This window comes from Diadema antillarum, unplaced genomic scaffold (assembly GCF_040938485.1).
Source record: "Diadema antillarum isolate AM-2024a unplaced genomic scaffold, OU_Dant_1.0 scf00000065, whole genome shotgun sequence".
NCBI classification, from domain to species: Eukaryota; Metazoa; Echinodermata; class Echinoidea; order Diadematoida; family Diadematidae; genus Diadema; species Diadema antillarum.
In genome coordinates this window covers 4049344-4068971 of record NW_027270954.1, presented here as the reverse complement: position 1 = coordinate 4068971, position 19628 = coordinate 4049344, and the positions used below count along the sequence as shown (strand labels likewise).

The 19628-nt window shown below is 39.3% G+C and overlaps 1 protein-coding gene across 1 annotated transcript in view; it reads right to left on the bottom strand.

Moving 5' to 3' along the window:
* Positions 1-19240, bottom strand: part of LOC139716481 (uncharacterized) — a 51710-nt gene extending 32470 nt beyond the window's left edge. The window contains exons 1-2 of the mRNA XM_071628026.1: positions 18450-19240; positions 12163-12243 (exon numbers count right to left, since the gene is read on the bottom strand). Of these exons, the coding sequence (XP_071484127.1) occupies positions 12163-12243; positions 18450-18552 (184 nt within the window). The 5' untranslated portion in view covers positions 18553-19240. The remainder of the gene's footprint in view (positions 1-12162; positions 12244-18449) is intronic.
* Between the last annotated feature and the right edge of the window lie 388 nt (positions 19241-19628).

The window sequence follows — 19628 nt, the reverse complement described above, 5'->3', positions numbered from 1 at the left end:
CCGTGAGTATCCAGCTCTTGGCCTGGGCTCCCTTGCAACAAGTGGTAGAGGAGGGGGTGCTACGTACAGGCAAAATACAGCATGAGACCACTGCACATGCCTTCTCTCCACAAAACTGTGAATCTCTCTAGATCTCCTCCCACAGGAAGTGTCATGAATATGCAGTTCACTTCCTCGTTTGGCAGCCGACAAGCGTGACGTCACAGTTTCACAGAAATATGCCTGTTCATCCATTACAATGCACCAGAGACAGACTGTACATTGAACTTCCTGCCAATCACCCCCCTGATCTTGCAGTGGAGGAGTCCGAGCAAAGTCGAGATAGGACAGTATGCTGGTTGATATTCATCTTTCGAGGAATAGTCCATCAAGGAGGTATTGCTTTAAGAGGTAAATTTGGCTGTTCTCATTTTCGGGACAAGTGATTCTAATTCAGCAAAGCCCCCTGCTTAGGATGAGTTCCATTATAACAAAATCCTGGCTAAAGTGAAGAAACCATAACCTTTTTGCTCAGATATATAACAAGGATATTTCCATACCTGATCCAATTGCTCCTGTTAAGAATTGCTGATAAACAGTATACACTTGTAAGCTAATAAATAAATACAATCCTTTCAACCCGAACCATATTCAACAATCAGATTATCTGAAATCTACTCTGCACTATACTTTACTGAACACTGAAACTGTCAAAAACAAAACTTCAAAAGCACATATTGTTGTGCCTGCCTGGGACCTCAACCCTGGACTTCTTTGTTAATCCAGATAGTTTGATACTATCATTAGGTATACAGTAGTGGAAGTTAATTCTTGTTTGATTTCCAATGAATAAACTACATGTACTGGTTAAAAAAAACCATAAAAATATCACCTACAGTTACTATCTTATGACAACATTCACAAATTCTTTGAAATTCACAATTTCAGTTACAACCCTTTATCAATTTGAACCACAAAAAGTAGCACCTCCATACAGCATTCACAAGGATCATAATAGTAATCGAACAAAATCTACTATTGAAAAAAAGAAAAGAAAAGAAGACACCATCGAAGCTGAAGTGAAATGCGTGACTGTGTTATCAAAGCCCGTGGATCTGGTGCTGCATATATTGTCGGTTGAGAATCAGAAGGGCTTTATGGCAATTTTGGGGGCATTAAAGGACAAGTTCACCTTCATAAACAGAAGGATTGAGAGAATGCAGCAATATTAGTAGAACACATCAGTAAAAGTTTGAGGAAAATTGGACAATCGATGCAAGAGTTATGAATTTTTAAAATTTTTGTGTTGGAACTGCTGGACGAAGAGACTACTACAGCTTGTGATGTCATATGAGTACAACAGTATAAAGAAAATGTAAAGAAAATTCAACATATTTTCACTTTTTTCGCATAATAAAAGAGCATTTGACTTGCCTCTTTCTAAAGGCAGGGGGAATAATATTACTCATAACATATGTCGGTAACGAGTAAAGGGAATGTGTATTTTTTTCAAAAGATGAAATTTTATGAAATTCTCTTTAAATTTTCCTTATATTGTTGTATGCATGTGACATCGTACACTGCAGTAGTCTTCTCATCCAGCGGTTACTGCACAAAAACTTCAAAAATTCATAACTTTTGAATGGAATGTCCAATTTTCCTCAAACTTTCTATGATGTGTTCTACTAATATTGCTACATTTTCTTAATCCTTATGTTTATGGTGGTGAACTTGTCCTTTAAGCTACGTATCATGTTGTAGAGCTCAATGTCCTGTACATTATGGCATCAATTTCAAACTATTTTAATTCTGGGTAAAATGTTCAAAATTAAAACCACAAGTGAGCTACTTTACCCTATATTTGCAATAATGCTTATAAATCCACCTACTTTTGATTAAATAAACTTTTGATTTCATGAAAATTGATCGTTTTATTTTCATCTACGCTCAAATCTTAGAGAACACAGCAGTGCGCATTTGGTTCTCAACTGACGATTTATGTCCATTTTGATAAGCTTAGTAGGATCACAATGATACAGCACAGAAGGTTGCAAGGCTTCTATCCTTTAAAAAACAAAAGTACAATGCACCTGAATCTGACTAATGCTTGGTGTTTTTCTCCTACAACAAGATGTCTTATCCACAATGTCTGCACGCAATTCCATCATTTTCTTTCTCTCTTCTCATGTTTCAGCAATGTGTTTCTGTTATGCTCATTACACCGCTGGTTTCACGAGGAAAGCCAACAGATCAAGAAGGTTCTAATCAAGCTATCATGTAACAAAACCAAGTACAAATTGTATGTCATTCCAGCATGCCTGTGAACTTCTTCAATGGCTGCAGGTTTCACAATACTAACCAGTCCTGAAGAGTTCCTGAATCTGATAGCGGACGTGATTTCCACCTACGGGGCCGCGCTCGTGGGCGAGGTGAATTTACTTGTGACGTTGCACGGACGTGAAAGCTGGCAAAAACGTTTGGATGAAGTCCGAGTACCTCCTTTACAAGTATAATAGCAACATTTACATGGGCCTCATTAACCACGGGGAGGGAACTTGTTCCTTTTTTCGAGGGTGAATACTGTGATACATATGACTGAGGATAGTGGTGTGTTTCGCACTATTTTTATCATGAAATTACAATCCCCAAAATACTGCCTCCCATTTAAACACTTGTGCTGCTCTGTCGGCTCCAAAGAGGGGCATTGCTTAATTTTCTCCTACAAAGGCAAAATGCTTATCTATCATTCTGACAACATAGTTCTCGATTGCAAATCAAACCAATCACGTAATTCCAGCCCATACCCACAAAGTATGATTGACATAGTATACTCATGAAATTTATGGCGTATGATATTACAGCAGTCATCTTTTTTGTTACTGGCACAGCTTCATCAAAGTTGAGTCAATAATGCTTGTACTTTATACTTTATATTCTTTACCTCTCAAACACTATGTGTACGAGGGGTGGGGGGATCTTACTCACGCATTGCTCTTATAAGAACTTTTTAAGACTTTTTCGAAGAAAGGTCCCTGAATAAACACCGACTGAAAAAGATATTAAACGATTCAATTTCTAACTTTAGAGATCCATTTTTCTTTTCTTGGAAATTTCATTCTTCAGCAACAGACATATCATTTAATTGAATTCCTACAATTTTGCTTTGACATTGCTTTTCCTCAGTTTGGGACAGACGACCCCATACCACAATGCCCATGACACTTTGGAGAGGAGGCATAGAAATCCCCTTCCAAAAGTCTGTACTCTTGTTTGATAATCGAACTCGTCATTTACCCATCCATCGACTTCAATTCCTTTCGTTTTATTCAAATACTAGTGTACAACATCACTACATATGTGTGTGTGTGTGTGTGCCTGTGCCTGTGTCGGTGTTTGTGTCTGTGTCTGTGTCAGTGTCTGTGTTTGTGTCCGTGTGATTTGATTTAATTCACTTTCACAGTGCAGCAAAGGAAGATATAGATGCTCGTAAACAAGCAACCAACAATGGGACAATGCCTCCAAAGGACTAGGCTATAAAGGTAAATTGCCTTGCTGTATTAATAGGGGCTGCTATGACAGAACTCTCTGCTGTCAGGGGACTGAAACCAAGGGACCTCATGATTGACACCCTGAGGTCTTGTTTTAAAATGTCAATTCAAAATGTTGATCAAAAACACTGTTAATGGGGTACTGTCTTACTTGAGCTTGGAAAAGAGCATAAATTTTGCAGTTGCTATGTTGACCTAAGCTGACAGGTCAAATTGGGGTGCGTAAATGAGGCCATTACAGACCTTCTCTTCAGGTGTTGTTATCACGCTTCGACACAGAGGCTATAGTAAGTGCACAAAGATACAGTACCAAGGTACACACCCCTATGTGGGGCAATATTTTTGTATACTGTTAAAAACATTGCTTCATAAAATTTGCACAAAAAAAAACCCTTTGTGAAAATAGCAGCTTTTTACAGTACACCTGTCTCAGTCACATTGGGTGTGGTCTCTGCACGTGGTGGCCTCCCTGTATGAACAGACTTAAAAAAACACTTAAATAGAAGTGCTTCAGGAATGCTCCTATCTCAAATTTTGTGTATAAATGGGGCACAAGATGGTTCTTGTAATTTACTGATAAAAAAAAAGTCCGTGCAACATGATGGAAAAACTCTTCACATTGGTAGCATGGTTAGATAGGGCTACCATTTAATACTACAGGGTCTGTGGAAGTTACTTCTTTGTTCTAAAATTGTCACATCTGAATGTCACACACATGCAAGTCAGGCTACGAATAGAGGACCAACACGGTTGAGGTAGCGCAGAACTTCGGATTTTACACAGTTTATCAGAGTCAACTTGGGTACATTGTGCAGAGTTTCTTTATCATCACCACTAAAGGTAGCGCACACGTGTACACTACGCCACGTAAGTTTTATTACTTTGCTCTATCTGTCTTCCTGATTTATGACAAAGAACGACAGGATTTTGATGATAGAGGGGAGTACTCTAGAGATGCTGAGATTCAAGCTTTTTCTTGATTTCGCATGTCACCCTATAACTGGAATTGATCCTTCTGATGAGCAGTTTCAAAGTTTTTCAACTCGGTTCAAATACATGGAAGTTCCCAATATAACCTTTAATACTGTATGCTCTTATCAATACCTTGACCTTTGACCCTTGAAGCGGGGCTTATACAACATCGCAGCTTGGTAAATACAGCACATGTGGCTCCTTATCACAAATAGACTACGTCAAAGAACTATTTTCAAGAATACAGTGATATTTGATCTGGCCACACTAGTTCATGATAGAGCCTCTTCCTGTGCAATTATAATCAGAAGTGCGAGTATGTTTACCGGTATACCATACGTTACCACACAAATGAAGAAACACTTCCTCATAACTCGACCTTTGAGGCCACAGTGAACAGTGCAAGGTGCACATTAAAAGCCCGCCAAAACTGAGATCGGATCCATAAACACACATTAGCGACGTCACATTCTGCTCCATTGGTTTTCATACACACATACGCACACACACACTCACATATACAGCTAGAAGATACTGTACTATAAAATATACATGAACCTGGGCTAACTCTGGCGTCACAGCAGAAACACTTGTGTAGTCTACACAGTGCAGACTCGATCTGTCCCAACGCAGAGCTGTGATTGCACCCACAGGCATTGATTTTGCTGTTGCACAGCAAGCAGCGTCTAGGTGGTTGCTCTTGGTCTCTTCTAAGTAAAATAACTTGAAGTAAAGTTGCTCCATTTAGTATCAAACCTTCATTTGAGCAAGCAGTCTTTGCATACTGCTTATAATGCTGTATACGTTGAATACTTCATAAGGTTTTTATTTAGCGAGTCAAGTGCTATCCAAAAAAATATTGACTCTGATTTCGACATGAATGTGACATGCACGCACACATTTTTCCATCCAGTACTATGCTCCACAAGCGCAGATTTAACCACTCGCGAAATCGTTGGGAAGTCCCAATTCGCAAAAATTTGTACTCGCTAAATATACGGCGTATACAGTACCCTAACCCCTAGGATTGGCTCCTTCAAAAACTATGATCATGCAGGTTTGTTTTTTCATTTAAATAATAAAAGTGTTATCTTGAACTCCTTCCCCAAAATATTACCCCTGTTGGTACTTAAACGGGCCATCACTGCCACTACCATACAATGAAACCTAATTCAGTTACAAAACTTTGGGCACCTAGGCTGTACAACTTCTGGACCTGGGAAAGACATTCAAAATGCACAGGTTTGGCCAAGGGTCCCTTTCTCTGGGACCTCACTGGGGCAAACTGTGTCATTTTATGAACTTCATACAGTACATTGTGGCCTTAGGAATGATTCTTGCCATATTTGGTACATGTAACCATCTGATCAAGCGTATATAAATAAAGAGAATCCTTTATGTTTGAGAGAATATATTACAATTTTCATCACTGAGCCCAACCTTCATCTCGTTGTTCCACTTGGCACGCACACGGTCAACACTGCGCCTGTCATGAATAACCTCTATTTTCTTCCCCTCCAGTCTACGGATATCTGAGTGCAATATGACTTGAAAGTACAATACCACTCCAGAGTCTGGAAAAAACATCTTTGAAATTCACATACTTTGGGGCCCTAGGGTCCCACCACTGGGCCATATCTGTACCATTTGAATAAGTTTGTATCACATGCCCCAAGGAATAATTCTTGCCAAATTCAATATTAAATCTGATGCCATATCTGAAATTTCAATTTTTGACCCATGGGCCCCATCCAAACTGGCTATCTACCTTGGGTTCCCAATCTGATGACCGCTGTCATGAATGTATATTTCTGACCTTCTATGGTCATGAAAATGCAATATGACTTGGTTGTTTGACTACTGGTGCTGGAAAACATCACAGAAATTTACTAAGTTTGGGGTTTGGGGGGTTGCACACTTGGGCCTTCATGAAGACCATGCACACCAGCTAAAAATCTCTGTTTTTCCCATCTTTAGGATTATTTCCCTGCACAGTTTGGTGAATATCTACGGTGAAAATGTGTCACATTTATTCCATGGGCCCTGTCCAAACTTAATACCCCCGTGGGTACCCAGTTGGGTCTCCACAATCACTGTCATGAGCAACTTTTAGTCCCTACCGCTATGAGTATTCAACTGGTATGTACTTATACTAAGTTGTGGGACTTGTGGATCCAGAGGAGATCATCTCTAAATGTTGCACACTTGTTAGGTTTGGAGGGCCCTAGCCCTGGGCCCCAGCCCTGGGCCATCACCATGGCCAGCTGTGCCCATAACTTTCCAAGCCCTGCCTTTAAATGTGAGACCTGTCAAATCTGATCAAAATCTGACGAGGACTGGTTAGAGGGGACGAAAAAACGTAAACAGTTGTGCCGATGATTGATGACGAGACGAACAAAACAGCAATTTACACATGGATATAACGTGAAAAATGGTTTGAATGAAACAACTACTGAGTACTGTATACTAGAACGCTGCCTTACGAAGTTTGAATGATGACAGAGAGAGAGGGGGAGAGAGGGGGAGAGAGGGAGAGAGAGAGGAATAGAGAGCACCCAGCAACAGCACATTATGCCCCGACCAATAAGCCGCCTTTGTCATGATCTAGGTCGGGTCATTCACAATAGACCAATTGGGTGCAGACTGTCGAGGTTGTTCTTTTCATGGACATGTTATCTTTATGTGCGAGCGCCACTCATGAACGTGTAGAAAAAAAATACACTTCGAAAGATCATAAACAGGAACTGTCCATGTCAATTGGACAGGAAGATGCAGAATTTTTTTCCTGTTTTTTTTCTGTTTTGTTTTATTTTTTAAAGCACACAGATGGTGCCCAACGAGACAAAAATCAGTGTTTCCACCATCCTTACTAAAATGTGAAATTCCAGCTGTATTGACAGTATGGTGGCAAAGAGTTGTAATGATAGGAAACCGGGCTGGCTGCCCATCTCCTGTACAATTGTCATGACCCTGTTAGTGACACAATTTTCCTTTTTTTTTCAGGGTATTTATCCTTATCAACATCAGAATTATTCAGAATTTACATTTATCTTGCCAACACTGACAGTTCCATAATGTTACTTTCCTAAACTGATGACAACAACAAATATGATAATACTAAAAATTATAATAACAATTAGCATTTCTGCTATATTACTAACATGTGGGGGGCTGTACAGTGTAGCATAGTGGATAAGACTCCCGACTCCCGATCGGAGGACCCCGAGTTCGAATCCGGCCCAGTGCTTACGTCCTTGGACAAGATGTTTTCACTCACAATGTCCCTCTCAATCCAGGTGTATGAATGGGTACCTTGCAACGCTAGGGTAATACCTAACAATAGCAGGACCCTCCGGTAGAGCAGAGGCAACACTGAAGAGGCTACCCTGGGTAAATAAGACCTTATTATTTATATTATTTTTATTATTATTATTATTATTATCATTATCATTATATTTGTTATAATGCTCTAAGAAACTAAGAAATAAAAATGTACTACATCAAATCAATTTAAGCCATCATGACTTGGTATTGTTTGATGCAAAATTTTAATTTTTTTTAATTTAGGTAAAACTGATGAAGATACAGACATACCCTACATCTCTCTTTGTGAGCAATGTCATGTGATTTAATTCATGCTAAAACATGAGTTCAAAGTGAAAATTTTTTTTTTTTCAAGTGGACTGTATGAGAGTAATACCGGTATCCAGTAAACTGAATTTTGAAAACTTTAATCAGAGTAAGACATGAATGATAAGGTCATGAAATTGTAAAGTTTCATGTGCTCTCACGGTATGATATCACTGGTCGCAGTCATATGGTATGTGAATTAGAGGTCTTAATGTCATTTCACAAGTTTCCCTTTCACCTGCACTCTAATCTTCACTCATTAGCGTCATTCACACAGACAAAAGAGCGGGATGTCGATTGCGTTCCAAATGCTGAGATTTATTTACTCCCATTCAGATGGACAAAAATATCCCACTCATTGCCGATAGCGTTAAATTGTGGACCAACTTGCGCATTCCTAAAATCTATCCAAATGGTGACCCTTGCTTTTGTGTTCTTGAGCTCGTGATGTGTGTTTTGGACGGGATTAAAGACGTTGAGATTGTTTGCTCAAGCATTCAAACTCTCACTGCGGTGCAAATGATTGTGCTATTTCTCAAATTATCGCCACAATTTCAAAATGAACACACTCTTTGGATTGCAGTCCTGAATGTGCTATATGAGTTTCTTACCCATCGTATTTCAAAACGTATACTGTAAAACGAGAAATGTTCGCGTGCATTTTAATTTCGCGAATTTCGCGAGCGCCAAGATTCGCGAAATTAAAATGCACGCGAAATTTCTTATCTACACTATATGCATTGAACGCAAGAGGCAATTCGCGAAAATTTCTTGCCACGATAAAGGCCGTCAGCTCCAATTCGCGAAAATTTCGTGCCGCGAATATATCATGTTTTACAGTATAAAATCTGAAGTGGGAACCCAGAAAAACAAAGACCAAAGGCCTCTGCTGGCTCCTCCATATTGTCTTGTAAAATATTCCTTTTTTCTTCTGTCTCTCTCTGTGTCTCTATGTGTGTAATATCCTTCTTCTTTTTTCTGCACAGCCATGATGATACTTCATGTGACGTTAAATTCTCAGCTAAATTTGTTTTTTTTTCCATTTTAATGAGAATTTGGAAATGAAATAAAATAAAATAAAATAATGCAAATTTCAAGATTTGTGTCTTGCCACTCGCATCAGTGTGAATCCCACTCATGCCACATTGAAAATAAGATCAAGCAGAATAGATATACCATTCTCATCTCAAATCAATGAAGAGATGTAATAACGAAACAATATTGATGTTCACGGGAAAGGGGATAGTAAGGATGGATATAATTTTCAGCATATGCCACATATATATGGCAATTATAACATTCTACAACTTGTAACTTTTCTGACAATTTTGCGAATGGTGGAATTCACGATCAAGAACCACACTGATGAAACAAGAAAGAGGTATTTCCAATATAGTATAAAATTCCAGTTGCTATCTGAAAACACAACAACATATGGTCAGTACTTCTTGCGATTAATGTTCCCTCCATTTGATCACGACACACAACAGTGTATGTCACATAATGTGTCATCATTTCTGAGTACGCTGAGCAAACGTTAGCTTGAGCATCTAGAAGAGCTCAGCATCTGATAACAAACTTAATTGATCTACTTGCCCTTCTGGATAAACATTGAAAACAGCTATACAAAGCATACAATGCACAACTCCCCCCCCCCCCAATCCAATTATAATAAGCTTCTTCTTCTTCTTTTTTCTATTTCACAGACTACAATAAACTTATAAAAATATGAACATCCTAATGACAATACACCATGAGTGTCACTGCATCACAAAGGAGAAGCAATATATACTTCAAAATGAGCAGCTGTGAACTGAATATTGACAATGGAGCAGAACATAGCCGAAGAGGTAACCCCATTGTCTGCATCAACGCGGGAGGCAAATGTGAATTGACTGACATCGCTGGCAACTATAGAGAAGATGCAACATTGCTGGGGGTGGGGCAGGGAGGATCATGAAATGATGAAAATAATGAGTGAAAGACCCTGGATGGGCAGGTAAGTGTGAGTAATTTGCATGGCTGACAGCATCATTCAGAGGAGATGCTATTGTTGGGGAAATTAAAGTCATGAACATGATGTGGAAGAGCCGAGACCCTGGATGAACAAACAGGTTGGTAACCATAGCATCAGTATAAACAATAGCACAACCCTATTACACTACACGGAGGAAACCACACAATATATCATACCAAAGTATGTACCGGTAGACCTATGCGTGTATGTGTGCTTCTGTGTGAATGTATATATATATATATATGTGTACCAACAGACAATTGGAAATATTCCATGTAAACAGAAACATCAGTTCTAAAGAAAAAAATATATATTTATGTGTTCTACAAACTTGGAATACTACTACCTTGATGCAATAGCTTTTTTCCCATATCAATTGGAAAGAGCAATCTGAGATAAGAGGGTTGCATTCATGCCCAGTTTTATGCATCACAACACTTGTATGTCTAGTGTAACTTTAATATATACATCACGCAGGGAAAGAGTTTCCTGAAAAGCATTTACGTTTTTAAAAAAAGAAGAAGAGAGAATTATGAATTTTGACCAGAGTCTTTAATTTTCATACAATGATTAATTATTGGATGTGCAATGTAGGTTTGTAATCAACTGCACTATTGCTACTTGCATACCATCATCTCAAGAAATGTGCTCAAACATCAACAAGATGTCGCCCTCGACAATCCAACACCTTCAACCCTGCCACTGCAGTGATCTGCTCGCACAGTCACTCTCCCCGGGAAGGGGCTGCACCCGACTCACAGAATATTGCGAAATAATTTCTCTGTGCCAGGACCTTCGCACCAAAACCTTTATCGCAAACCTGCTCTTGCGAGAGAGACCCAGACTTGCAATCCTACACCACTGTTATCAGACATCCCTTTTTTTCTTTCTCTCACTTTTCGTCTTCTCTCACATCTCATATTAGTCCTCACTAGATCTACCCTCTACTTATCAAATTTCTTCCATAACGTGGAGTTCCCTGCAGTCTTAACTCAAAGCTATATTTAAGCAAAGGAGTATACTCCTAATTGCTCATCCTCTGAGGTATATCTATGTTTTTTCCTTTTTAACTCTTCATTTTTCAGAAAGTCTGCTCAATGGTCCTTTTGAAGTTTTTACCATATGATGATGAAAATAACTGAAGATTCGGGGGGATTATAATGATGAGGAACAATGATTTTTATGTATCAGGCTAAATGTTTGTTTGTTTCACTTTTCCATCTGAGAAGATGGCTGGATAGCCCATATTCAGCTACTCTAGCTGGTCTACCATGGGGTCAAATTGGATGCGAGGCAGGACCACCTCACCGGGTTATGCACCCTACTCTTTGCCATGAATGAACGAAGCAGGATCTTTCACATGCATGAGTTGTGACTCTCTCACACTCTGGACAGATTTCATGCCCTATCTGAGGGACTGAGCGTTTTGCCTCTTACTAGGACAGAGGCAACAGTATGACTACACAGAGCAATGCTCAGTCAGACTCAGAATCGAACCCAGGTCCTTTGGATCTAGAGGCAGACTTACCGGTACTACTGACTGAGCCGAATTGGAAAGGATGATCTTGTGTATACCCGACTTGCTCTCTTGCCCAGCTGGGCAGAAAACCAAAACTGACAAAGCATTAGGAGGGCAAGAGGTAATGTGAAATATTTCACAGTCTGGAAAGATGTCTACCGTACAAGCGAATTCTGCATTTTATTGAACGAGCACGAAAATGACAACAAAGAAAATGCCTTAAATTGCCTAACTAAACAATAAATCAAGAACTGTAAACAGAAGAATGTTCACATGCATTTTTACTTTGCGAATTTTGTGAGAGCCAAGATTTGCAAAATGAAAATACATGCAAAAGTTCTTTTCTACGGTATGTGCATAGAAAGCCAGTGGCAATTTTGGAAAAAAAAAAAGAAAAAAAAAATCATGCCGGAAAAAAGACCACTGGCTCCAATTTGCATAAATCTTGCACCGCAAAAATATCTTGCTCTACGGTACCCTAAAATCGAAAGACCTACCGTGCAACTCACCCATCACCTCATCCTTGAGGCTCCCCAGCGCCTGAAGAGAGCCCAGGATGTCATTCATCTCATCTCCTTCTGTGGAAAAAAAAAATGATGCAAGACCTTACTCTGGGCATAATGAATCCTCGATGGAAAAGAAAGAAAGGCCGCAACACTGAACTTTTGATTATAAAAATATTACTAATTAGTAATGCTTATATAGAGCACTACAACACATTACGTAGTATACTGTATACGCCAAATATTTCGCAAGTCTAAATTTTCGCGAATCGCGACTTCCCGACAAATTCGCAAGTGGTTAAATTCGTAATCATGGGGTACTGTACTGAACTGAGGAATGTATACGTGTAAGTCACATTCATATTGGCATTAGAGTCAATATTTCCGCATGTGTTTAATTTCACAAATAGCAGCTGACTCGCGAAATTCGTGAAAATAAAAACCTCGCGAAATATTCGGCGTATACAGTATAATATGTCTCTTTCAAAGCTCAAGAAAAGGAAATGTAATAGTAATATACAACTGCAATTACAATTATTCATCCATTTAAACTTCAGATCATCCTGACAACAATTAAATGTGATTTATTTACCAAAGAAAATCAGAAATATGCTCTCAACTTTCAATAAAAGTACATAGTATGATTTTTTTTTTATTTGAATAAATTTTGAATATATCTTATTCATGCCAGTAATCAAACAATTCAAGCAAAATCAACAAAGTGATTTCTGAACACTTCACACTCGTATGAGTGTACATGTATGCACGTACACAAATCTTCCTTTGTCCTAAGAAAGTTGAAAACGTTTTTGAGTTTTTTGGGGTTTTTTTGTTTTTTTTTTTAAATAATGGGTGGTCTGTTGGAATTTGCATTCAACTTGTTCACATATGAAGGATAATAGAGAGAGTGACACTACAAATATTTCAATGCAGTATTTCTTTATTCAAGCATCAGAATAATAATGCAAAAACAGAGCAAGTCATGAAATATTTAATTACTGGTAAATGCAACATACTTTTAGCAGATTTATTATGAATCATACAGCATGTGATACATACGCAGATCATACACAACTTAGAATGGAATTTCACAAACAAAAATGCTCTTTAACATAAAAAAATTCCACTTTCTATCTCTTCAACAGAAATGTACTGAAAAATACTACTTCAAAACAAAATAAAACAGATTCATGCTGCATAAATAGGGCAAAACAAAGGTCGAGATATAATCAATCCATTAAAGCAAAATTCAAGCTCTGTAGTCATCATTGTTCTGGTGTGTGTTTGATATAGATGTATGCGTAGTTCATGCTGGTTGTTGTTTTTTTTTGTTTTGTTTTGTTTTTTTCTGAAGTGTCTCATCTACAGTGCCTTTCCAGGCTACAATACAGGGCCTATATTGATGGTCTGAACGTGCATGTGCAGTGCAAGATATAATAACATAAATTATTTCTTCTCTCTCCCTCATCTTATCACTTCACTATCCTACATAATATCATATGTATGCATTATGGTATCTATAATGTAGTATGGACTGATGGATGTAATGCATGTGTGTGAGTGCACATGTACCAAGGTATGTACTATGTAGGTCTACAGTTAGTATACATCTGAGCAAGTAATTTGATGACTGATTGCATTCCTGATGGGAATGATCACTTCCATCCCATCGGAAATGTTTGTGTTTCTCTTAAAGGGAATGTTCCCCCCAAATATACAAGTGGATTGAGTGAAGCAGCAATACTAGTAGAACATATCAATAAAAGTTTGAGGAAACTTGGAAAATCTGTTCAAAAATCATGAATCTGTACAGGTTTTGTGCTGCAACCACTGGATAGGGAGAAGACTACAACAGTTTGTGATGTCACCGATTACAGAAAATATAAGAAAAATTCCATAAAATGCTGTTCTTTTTGGATTATAAAAGAACAACTGACTTACCATTTTAGAGGGCAGGGAGAATAGTATTACCCATAACATTGTTATGTCAGTCAAACAAGCCAAAGGGATGTATATTTTTCATTTCAAAAAATAAATTCTATGGAATTATCTTTATATTTTCTTTATATTATTGTTCTGCACAGACATCAAGAGAGCCCCCCTTTCTCTCTATAGCTCTACTTCAGGTACGTTAGGGATAGAAGGTTGATTCCTTCTTTTTGATAATGACAGACAAATCATATCTATTTCATTTTTTATTATGCATGTTACAATGGAGGAGTTCTATATGAGTGATGTCACAATCACATTATCCCAAAAAGCTACATAAAGGTCAAAATAATATGCCACATCAAATGCATTGCAAACAATCAAATTAGTTATATTCATATTTGAATTACTGCTACATGGTATTAAACACCACTGTAATTTGTTGACAGTTGGCACCATTCTCATTTATGAAATGCGATGGAATTTCAAGCAAGCACTGTGTATGCACATATTACACTGTACAAGCATTCCCACCCTAAATACCATGATATTTTGTGATGTATTTAGTGGTGTACAGTCAACCTTGCATAAGTTGACCTTGCACAAGTTGAATAATCGTCTAAGTCGAAGGTCTTTTCAAGTCCTCTTCTCTTTACATTTCTATTGATTCTCATCCCTCATAAATCAAATATAATTCAAGTCGGAGCTATTTCTTCAGTCCAAATAGAATTGACTTAGGCAACGCTGACTGTATTTGCATTTACTTTAAGAGTTACCATGCAAAATACTGGATTATTTCACCATAATATGTGAAGGCACCTATTGTTATGGCAGCCTGTTATTGTTTCAGGACTAAGAAGATAATGTAAATGGGAGGCTTATAATATTTGAATGCATTATGAGGATAGGGATGCCAGCCTGTAATTACCATTGCAGTATTGTAGAGAAAATGCTAAGCTTTGTTTTTATGTAACGTGTATGACAAACCTATCATTGTTTTTCTTTCAAATGACCCGTATAGCTAAATTACTGTAAAAGGCATGACTATTGCACACCAAACAGTAACAGAAACTTAGAATCTATACCTACAATGTAAATCTAGTACGGAACACCGCTTGTTAGGCAATCACGACATAAAATGCAAGCTATATGTGATAGGAACGAAAGCACAAGAAATGTTTTCATTGTACTGCAGCATTTGGCGATTTATCAATCGGTGTGGGCGGGTTTGTGCATTTGAGCAAAATATGCCAAGTTGGCACGCCGTCCACTGAGTAGGACGTGCGAACGTGGCACATAAAGAGTTAAATATACGTGTACGTATGTTCCATGTTTCTCAAATAAATTGCCTCAAAATCTACAACCTTTTATATCATGCTGCTCCCTATTTGAGAAACATTGCTGGGTCAAATGATCAACATCACAACTGTGTGCTATGTGCCCAATAAAACTAAAATAAGAGCTGTAAGAAGATAAAGGCACTAAATAAAATGTACATACTACAGCTGTATAAAGTGAGTACATATGCTGTGCACGAACTTAAAATGTTGTGCAATGTTGCTGTGTGTGGTTTGCTTGTGAATGTGGTGCATGCTCAGACACACCCTACTTTCAATCCAGCTGTGGGCTTGTGTGGACATAAGCAGTGTAAAAGATAGCAAATCGGGCACACATGATTCACTTTTAACCCCAAATCATTGACTCTGTTGCAAGTTTGTACTGATGCATTTCTACAGAAGTACTTATAACTAAACACATTTCATTCAATCAATGAAAAGTGGACATGAACAACATCCATTCACCCAAAAGGCTTCCCACTTCATTCTAATATGGTGGACATTGGAACTGTTCCATGAACTTCTCGTAAATTGAGCTGAGTACCGGTTAAAGCAATACCCTATAACCCGCAGACCACAATATCGTAGATTGAAGATCTGCATTTAGTGTATAAAAGGTAGTTCTGAAAAGAAAAGCTGTGGGAGGGGTAATAAGAGGGGAAAACAATGTGACACTGTTTGCCCAAGTATCCCACATAGAAGTCCGCTGATTGCATTGTAGTCAAAGGAACGCAATCTGTGGGACTACACAATAGCTTTTTGTGGGCAGTTGTACATTGCTTTAGACACACAGAAGTACAACTCAGTGTGGATGAGCATACATGTACACAGCAGCAATTTCCTTGACTTTGTCTACTCCCTCGCTTGTTTGCAACGACTGTGCCTAGCCTGTGTGAATGTGTAACTGCGACTATGCTGTGTACAAATGTACACATATGTGGGTGTTCAGTGACTGTGTGTACAAACAGTCTATAGATGCATATCACAAAGGGGGTGGGAAAAAAAGGAAGCCAGTGAATGTCATCAAGTTTCATAGCATGTTTTGCAGTTAAGTGTACTGAGATCGTACACAAGCAATGTACAAATATTACTTCAAGTTACCAGGACAACGTATGTTTCGGCATTCACAAAGTCGTAGGTATCCTGATGTGATGTTAATCTAAACTGTGAAAAGGATTAAATTTATTTGGCATAAGAAAAAGCAAGCTATTCCACTGAATTTTTTTCATATTTTCTCTCACTGCCTTTGCACAAACATCAACTCCTTACATGTACATCATTCAAGCATAATATCTTGTTTTGAATTTGCTTTGTTTGTCCTCTTTTCAAAATAAGGCAGTGTATACAACCACACGCGTGTGTCTTTACCATCCAGCCACACGAGTGTGGTTGTAGCCATGGCCCAAGTCGCTGGATACAGCCACACTCCTGTGTAATGTACATGTACATAGGGATACACACACGGTACATACGGAGAAGATAATCGCCGTGCGTGCATGAACACGTAAACACTACACAATCAGCTTGCTCATAAAGTGATGAAAGTAACCTCATTTTCATACCTTTTAATATTGCTATTTTACAAATAAATTTACATCGTGTTTGCTTGATATGATTGGTTTTGAATTAATAGCAAAGTTACAACTGCCGCTAAATTGGGGGACTTGGGATTGACATCGCTAAACTGCTAGTTTTGTGCAAGCGATCGCTCAGCGCAGCTGCAGCCTAGCCAGCGCAGTTGTGCTGCCCGCCCGCCCCAGCAGGGACCTGGACCCGTGCGCCGGCTGCTTGTGTACGCTGGATCGTGGGTGCGCGATTTGCAAAGTACCCGAACGAACGAAGGCGAAGTCTCAATAACAACACAATGTATCAAAATCAATTGTAACTTTAAATTCACCTCATCAAATCAAGAAAATGAGAATAAAGTTAAAAATGAAAAAAAGTAAATCTGTCTAACAGTTAGATGGTGTGATTAAATGGGATTAATCTAGGAGGCAGGTTCATGTTCATCGCTTTGCGGTGGTGCATGATCGCGTGTTGATGTGGCCGGCCACGCACACCTTCCCGCTACGCAACAGCTTCTTCATGTGTGTGGATATGTACATCAGTTCGGGAAACCCACTCACAAGGGGGGCCCCTCCTTATAAGTAACCCGTCCCCCTTATAAGTAACCCCGTCCCCCTTATAAGTAACCCCCGGGACACCCCTTATAAGGAGTCTCCACGCTTTTTTGCAATGCAACGCGAAAATGAAAGGACTGCGGCAATTCGCTTGATTATGTCCATAAAGCTTCACAAGTTTCCTAGTTACTCACGAAATTTGAGCAAAATCGGTTTGAGGCATCATATCTAAAATCATGGATTTAAATGCGATGTCAAACGACCCATGCGAATGCTGAAATGCGAGCGATTACTGGCGTGAGTGTCGCCAGGCGCGGCGGCGCGGCAATGCTTGAGTGCAGACGTGGCGACTGAGTACTCAGTCGCCACGTCTGCACTCAAGCATTATTCCTTTCATTTTCGCGTTGCATTGCAAAAAAGCGTGGAGACTCCCTATGAGGGGTGCCCCCGGGGTTACTTATAAGGGGGACGGGGTTACTTATAAGGGGGACGGGTTACTTATAAGGAGGGGCCCCCCTTGTGAGTGGGTTTCCCGAACTGACATTACACACGAGTGTGGCTGTATCCAGCAACAAGGGCCATGGCTGGCTACAACCACACTCGTGTGGCTGGATGGTAAAGACACATGCGTGTGGTTGTATACACTGCCTTTCAAATAAATTCTCTATCACAATGTGACTATGCAACACTACAGGTTCTCAAGACTTTTTAGTTACAGGTAAACAGCACTTGGCATCCAAAAGTACATGCATAGTATAAATTATTATCAATTCAACTATTCACATCTCAAGAACTCACATTAAACGTTCTACAGTCAGTACAGACACTGTTTTACAAATAGTAAAATAGTAAAATAGTACTGTGCATGTGCTGATGCAGTATGCGCCCCACTTACCTCCTCCAACTATCTCAGACACATGAACAGAGACGCATGCATCAGGTTCACGCTCGACTTTCACCCTCTGTGAAATTCGTCTGCTTCTCCTTCTTTGCGGCATGGTGACAACCAGTTTATTCAACGGAACACACAATCAAAAACTTATAGTCTGGCTTCTTGGATAGAGGTGAAGATTGGAAGGTAGCTCTGAGATGGCTCTAGTCTTACCAAGTGGTTTCTTGTCCCAGTTTTGCTTTCAAATATCTCAATATCTGGTTCATATTTTCTGACCATAAGTGCGGCATTTTTCCTGTGTTTACCACAGACTGCAAGCTGATGATCACACACTCCAGTTGCAAACCCAATTTATGGTCACAGCACAAACATGTATGGTATGGTTGCAATGAAATACAGCAGTCAACACTGTACTGGAGTCACTCACTCTCAGGAAACTGCCTGGACCTGGTGATGGTTGGGGGCCGGGAAAAATAATCCTTGAGTTGAACAGCCCTGTCTGTGTGGTCACCAAATTATTCAGCGCGGGAGTTTAGTTTATCAGCACTTTTTGATCAGACGCTTGTCAGAGTAGAGAAAGCTCCTTTCATTCGAAAAACAATCGTGCAGGTACTACAAGTATTACTCGACACGAGAAAACCGCTTAGAATCACGTTTGCACCCTGTCTTTTGCTACCATACCATAACCCCTTGGTCAGTTTGGATTCGCAACGCTGTGTATTGATCCTAATTGATTATGATGGCCTAGATCAGAGACTGTACGAGGAGGCGGTTGTGGATGTGATCCTACTTGAATTGAGCCTAGACCTAGTTACTTGAACATGAAATGCATTTAGACCTATACACTCACTCACAGATCACACTTGAAACAAGCGTAACCCTAGATTTCAGGTCGTAAACACATGTTGTTAGTTAACAACTCTCTCTTTCATTAGAGAATAACAAAATCATCACATACCTAGGTCAGTCATGATTCATTCCACTTTGTTGAAACGTTGCGCAATCTTCTGAATCTTCTATCTGGAAAGTCCCGAATTTCACATCCTCGCAAGCAGGCATAACATCGATTGGCCAATTTCGGGCCGCTTAGTGTACCGCGCCGGTGCTCTGCTGCAGTTCAGTGCATGCAGTGCATCGCAGTATGCGATGCGCGGGATACCCACCCACGTACGTACAACGATA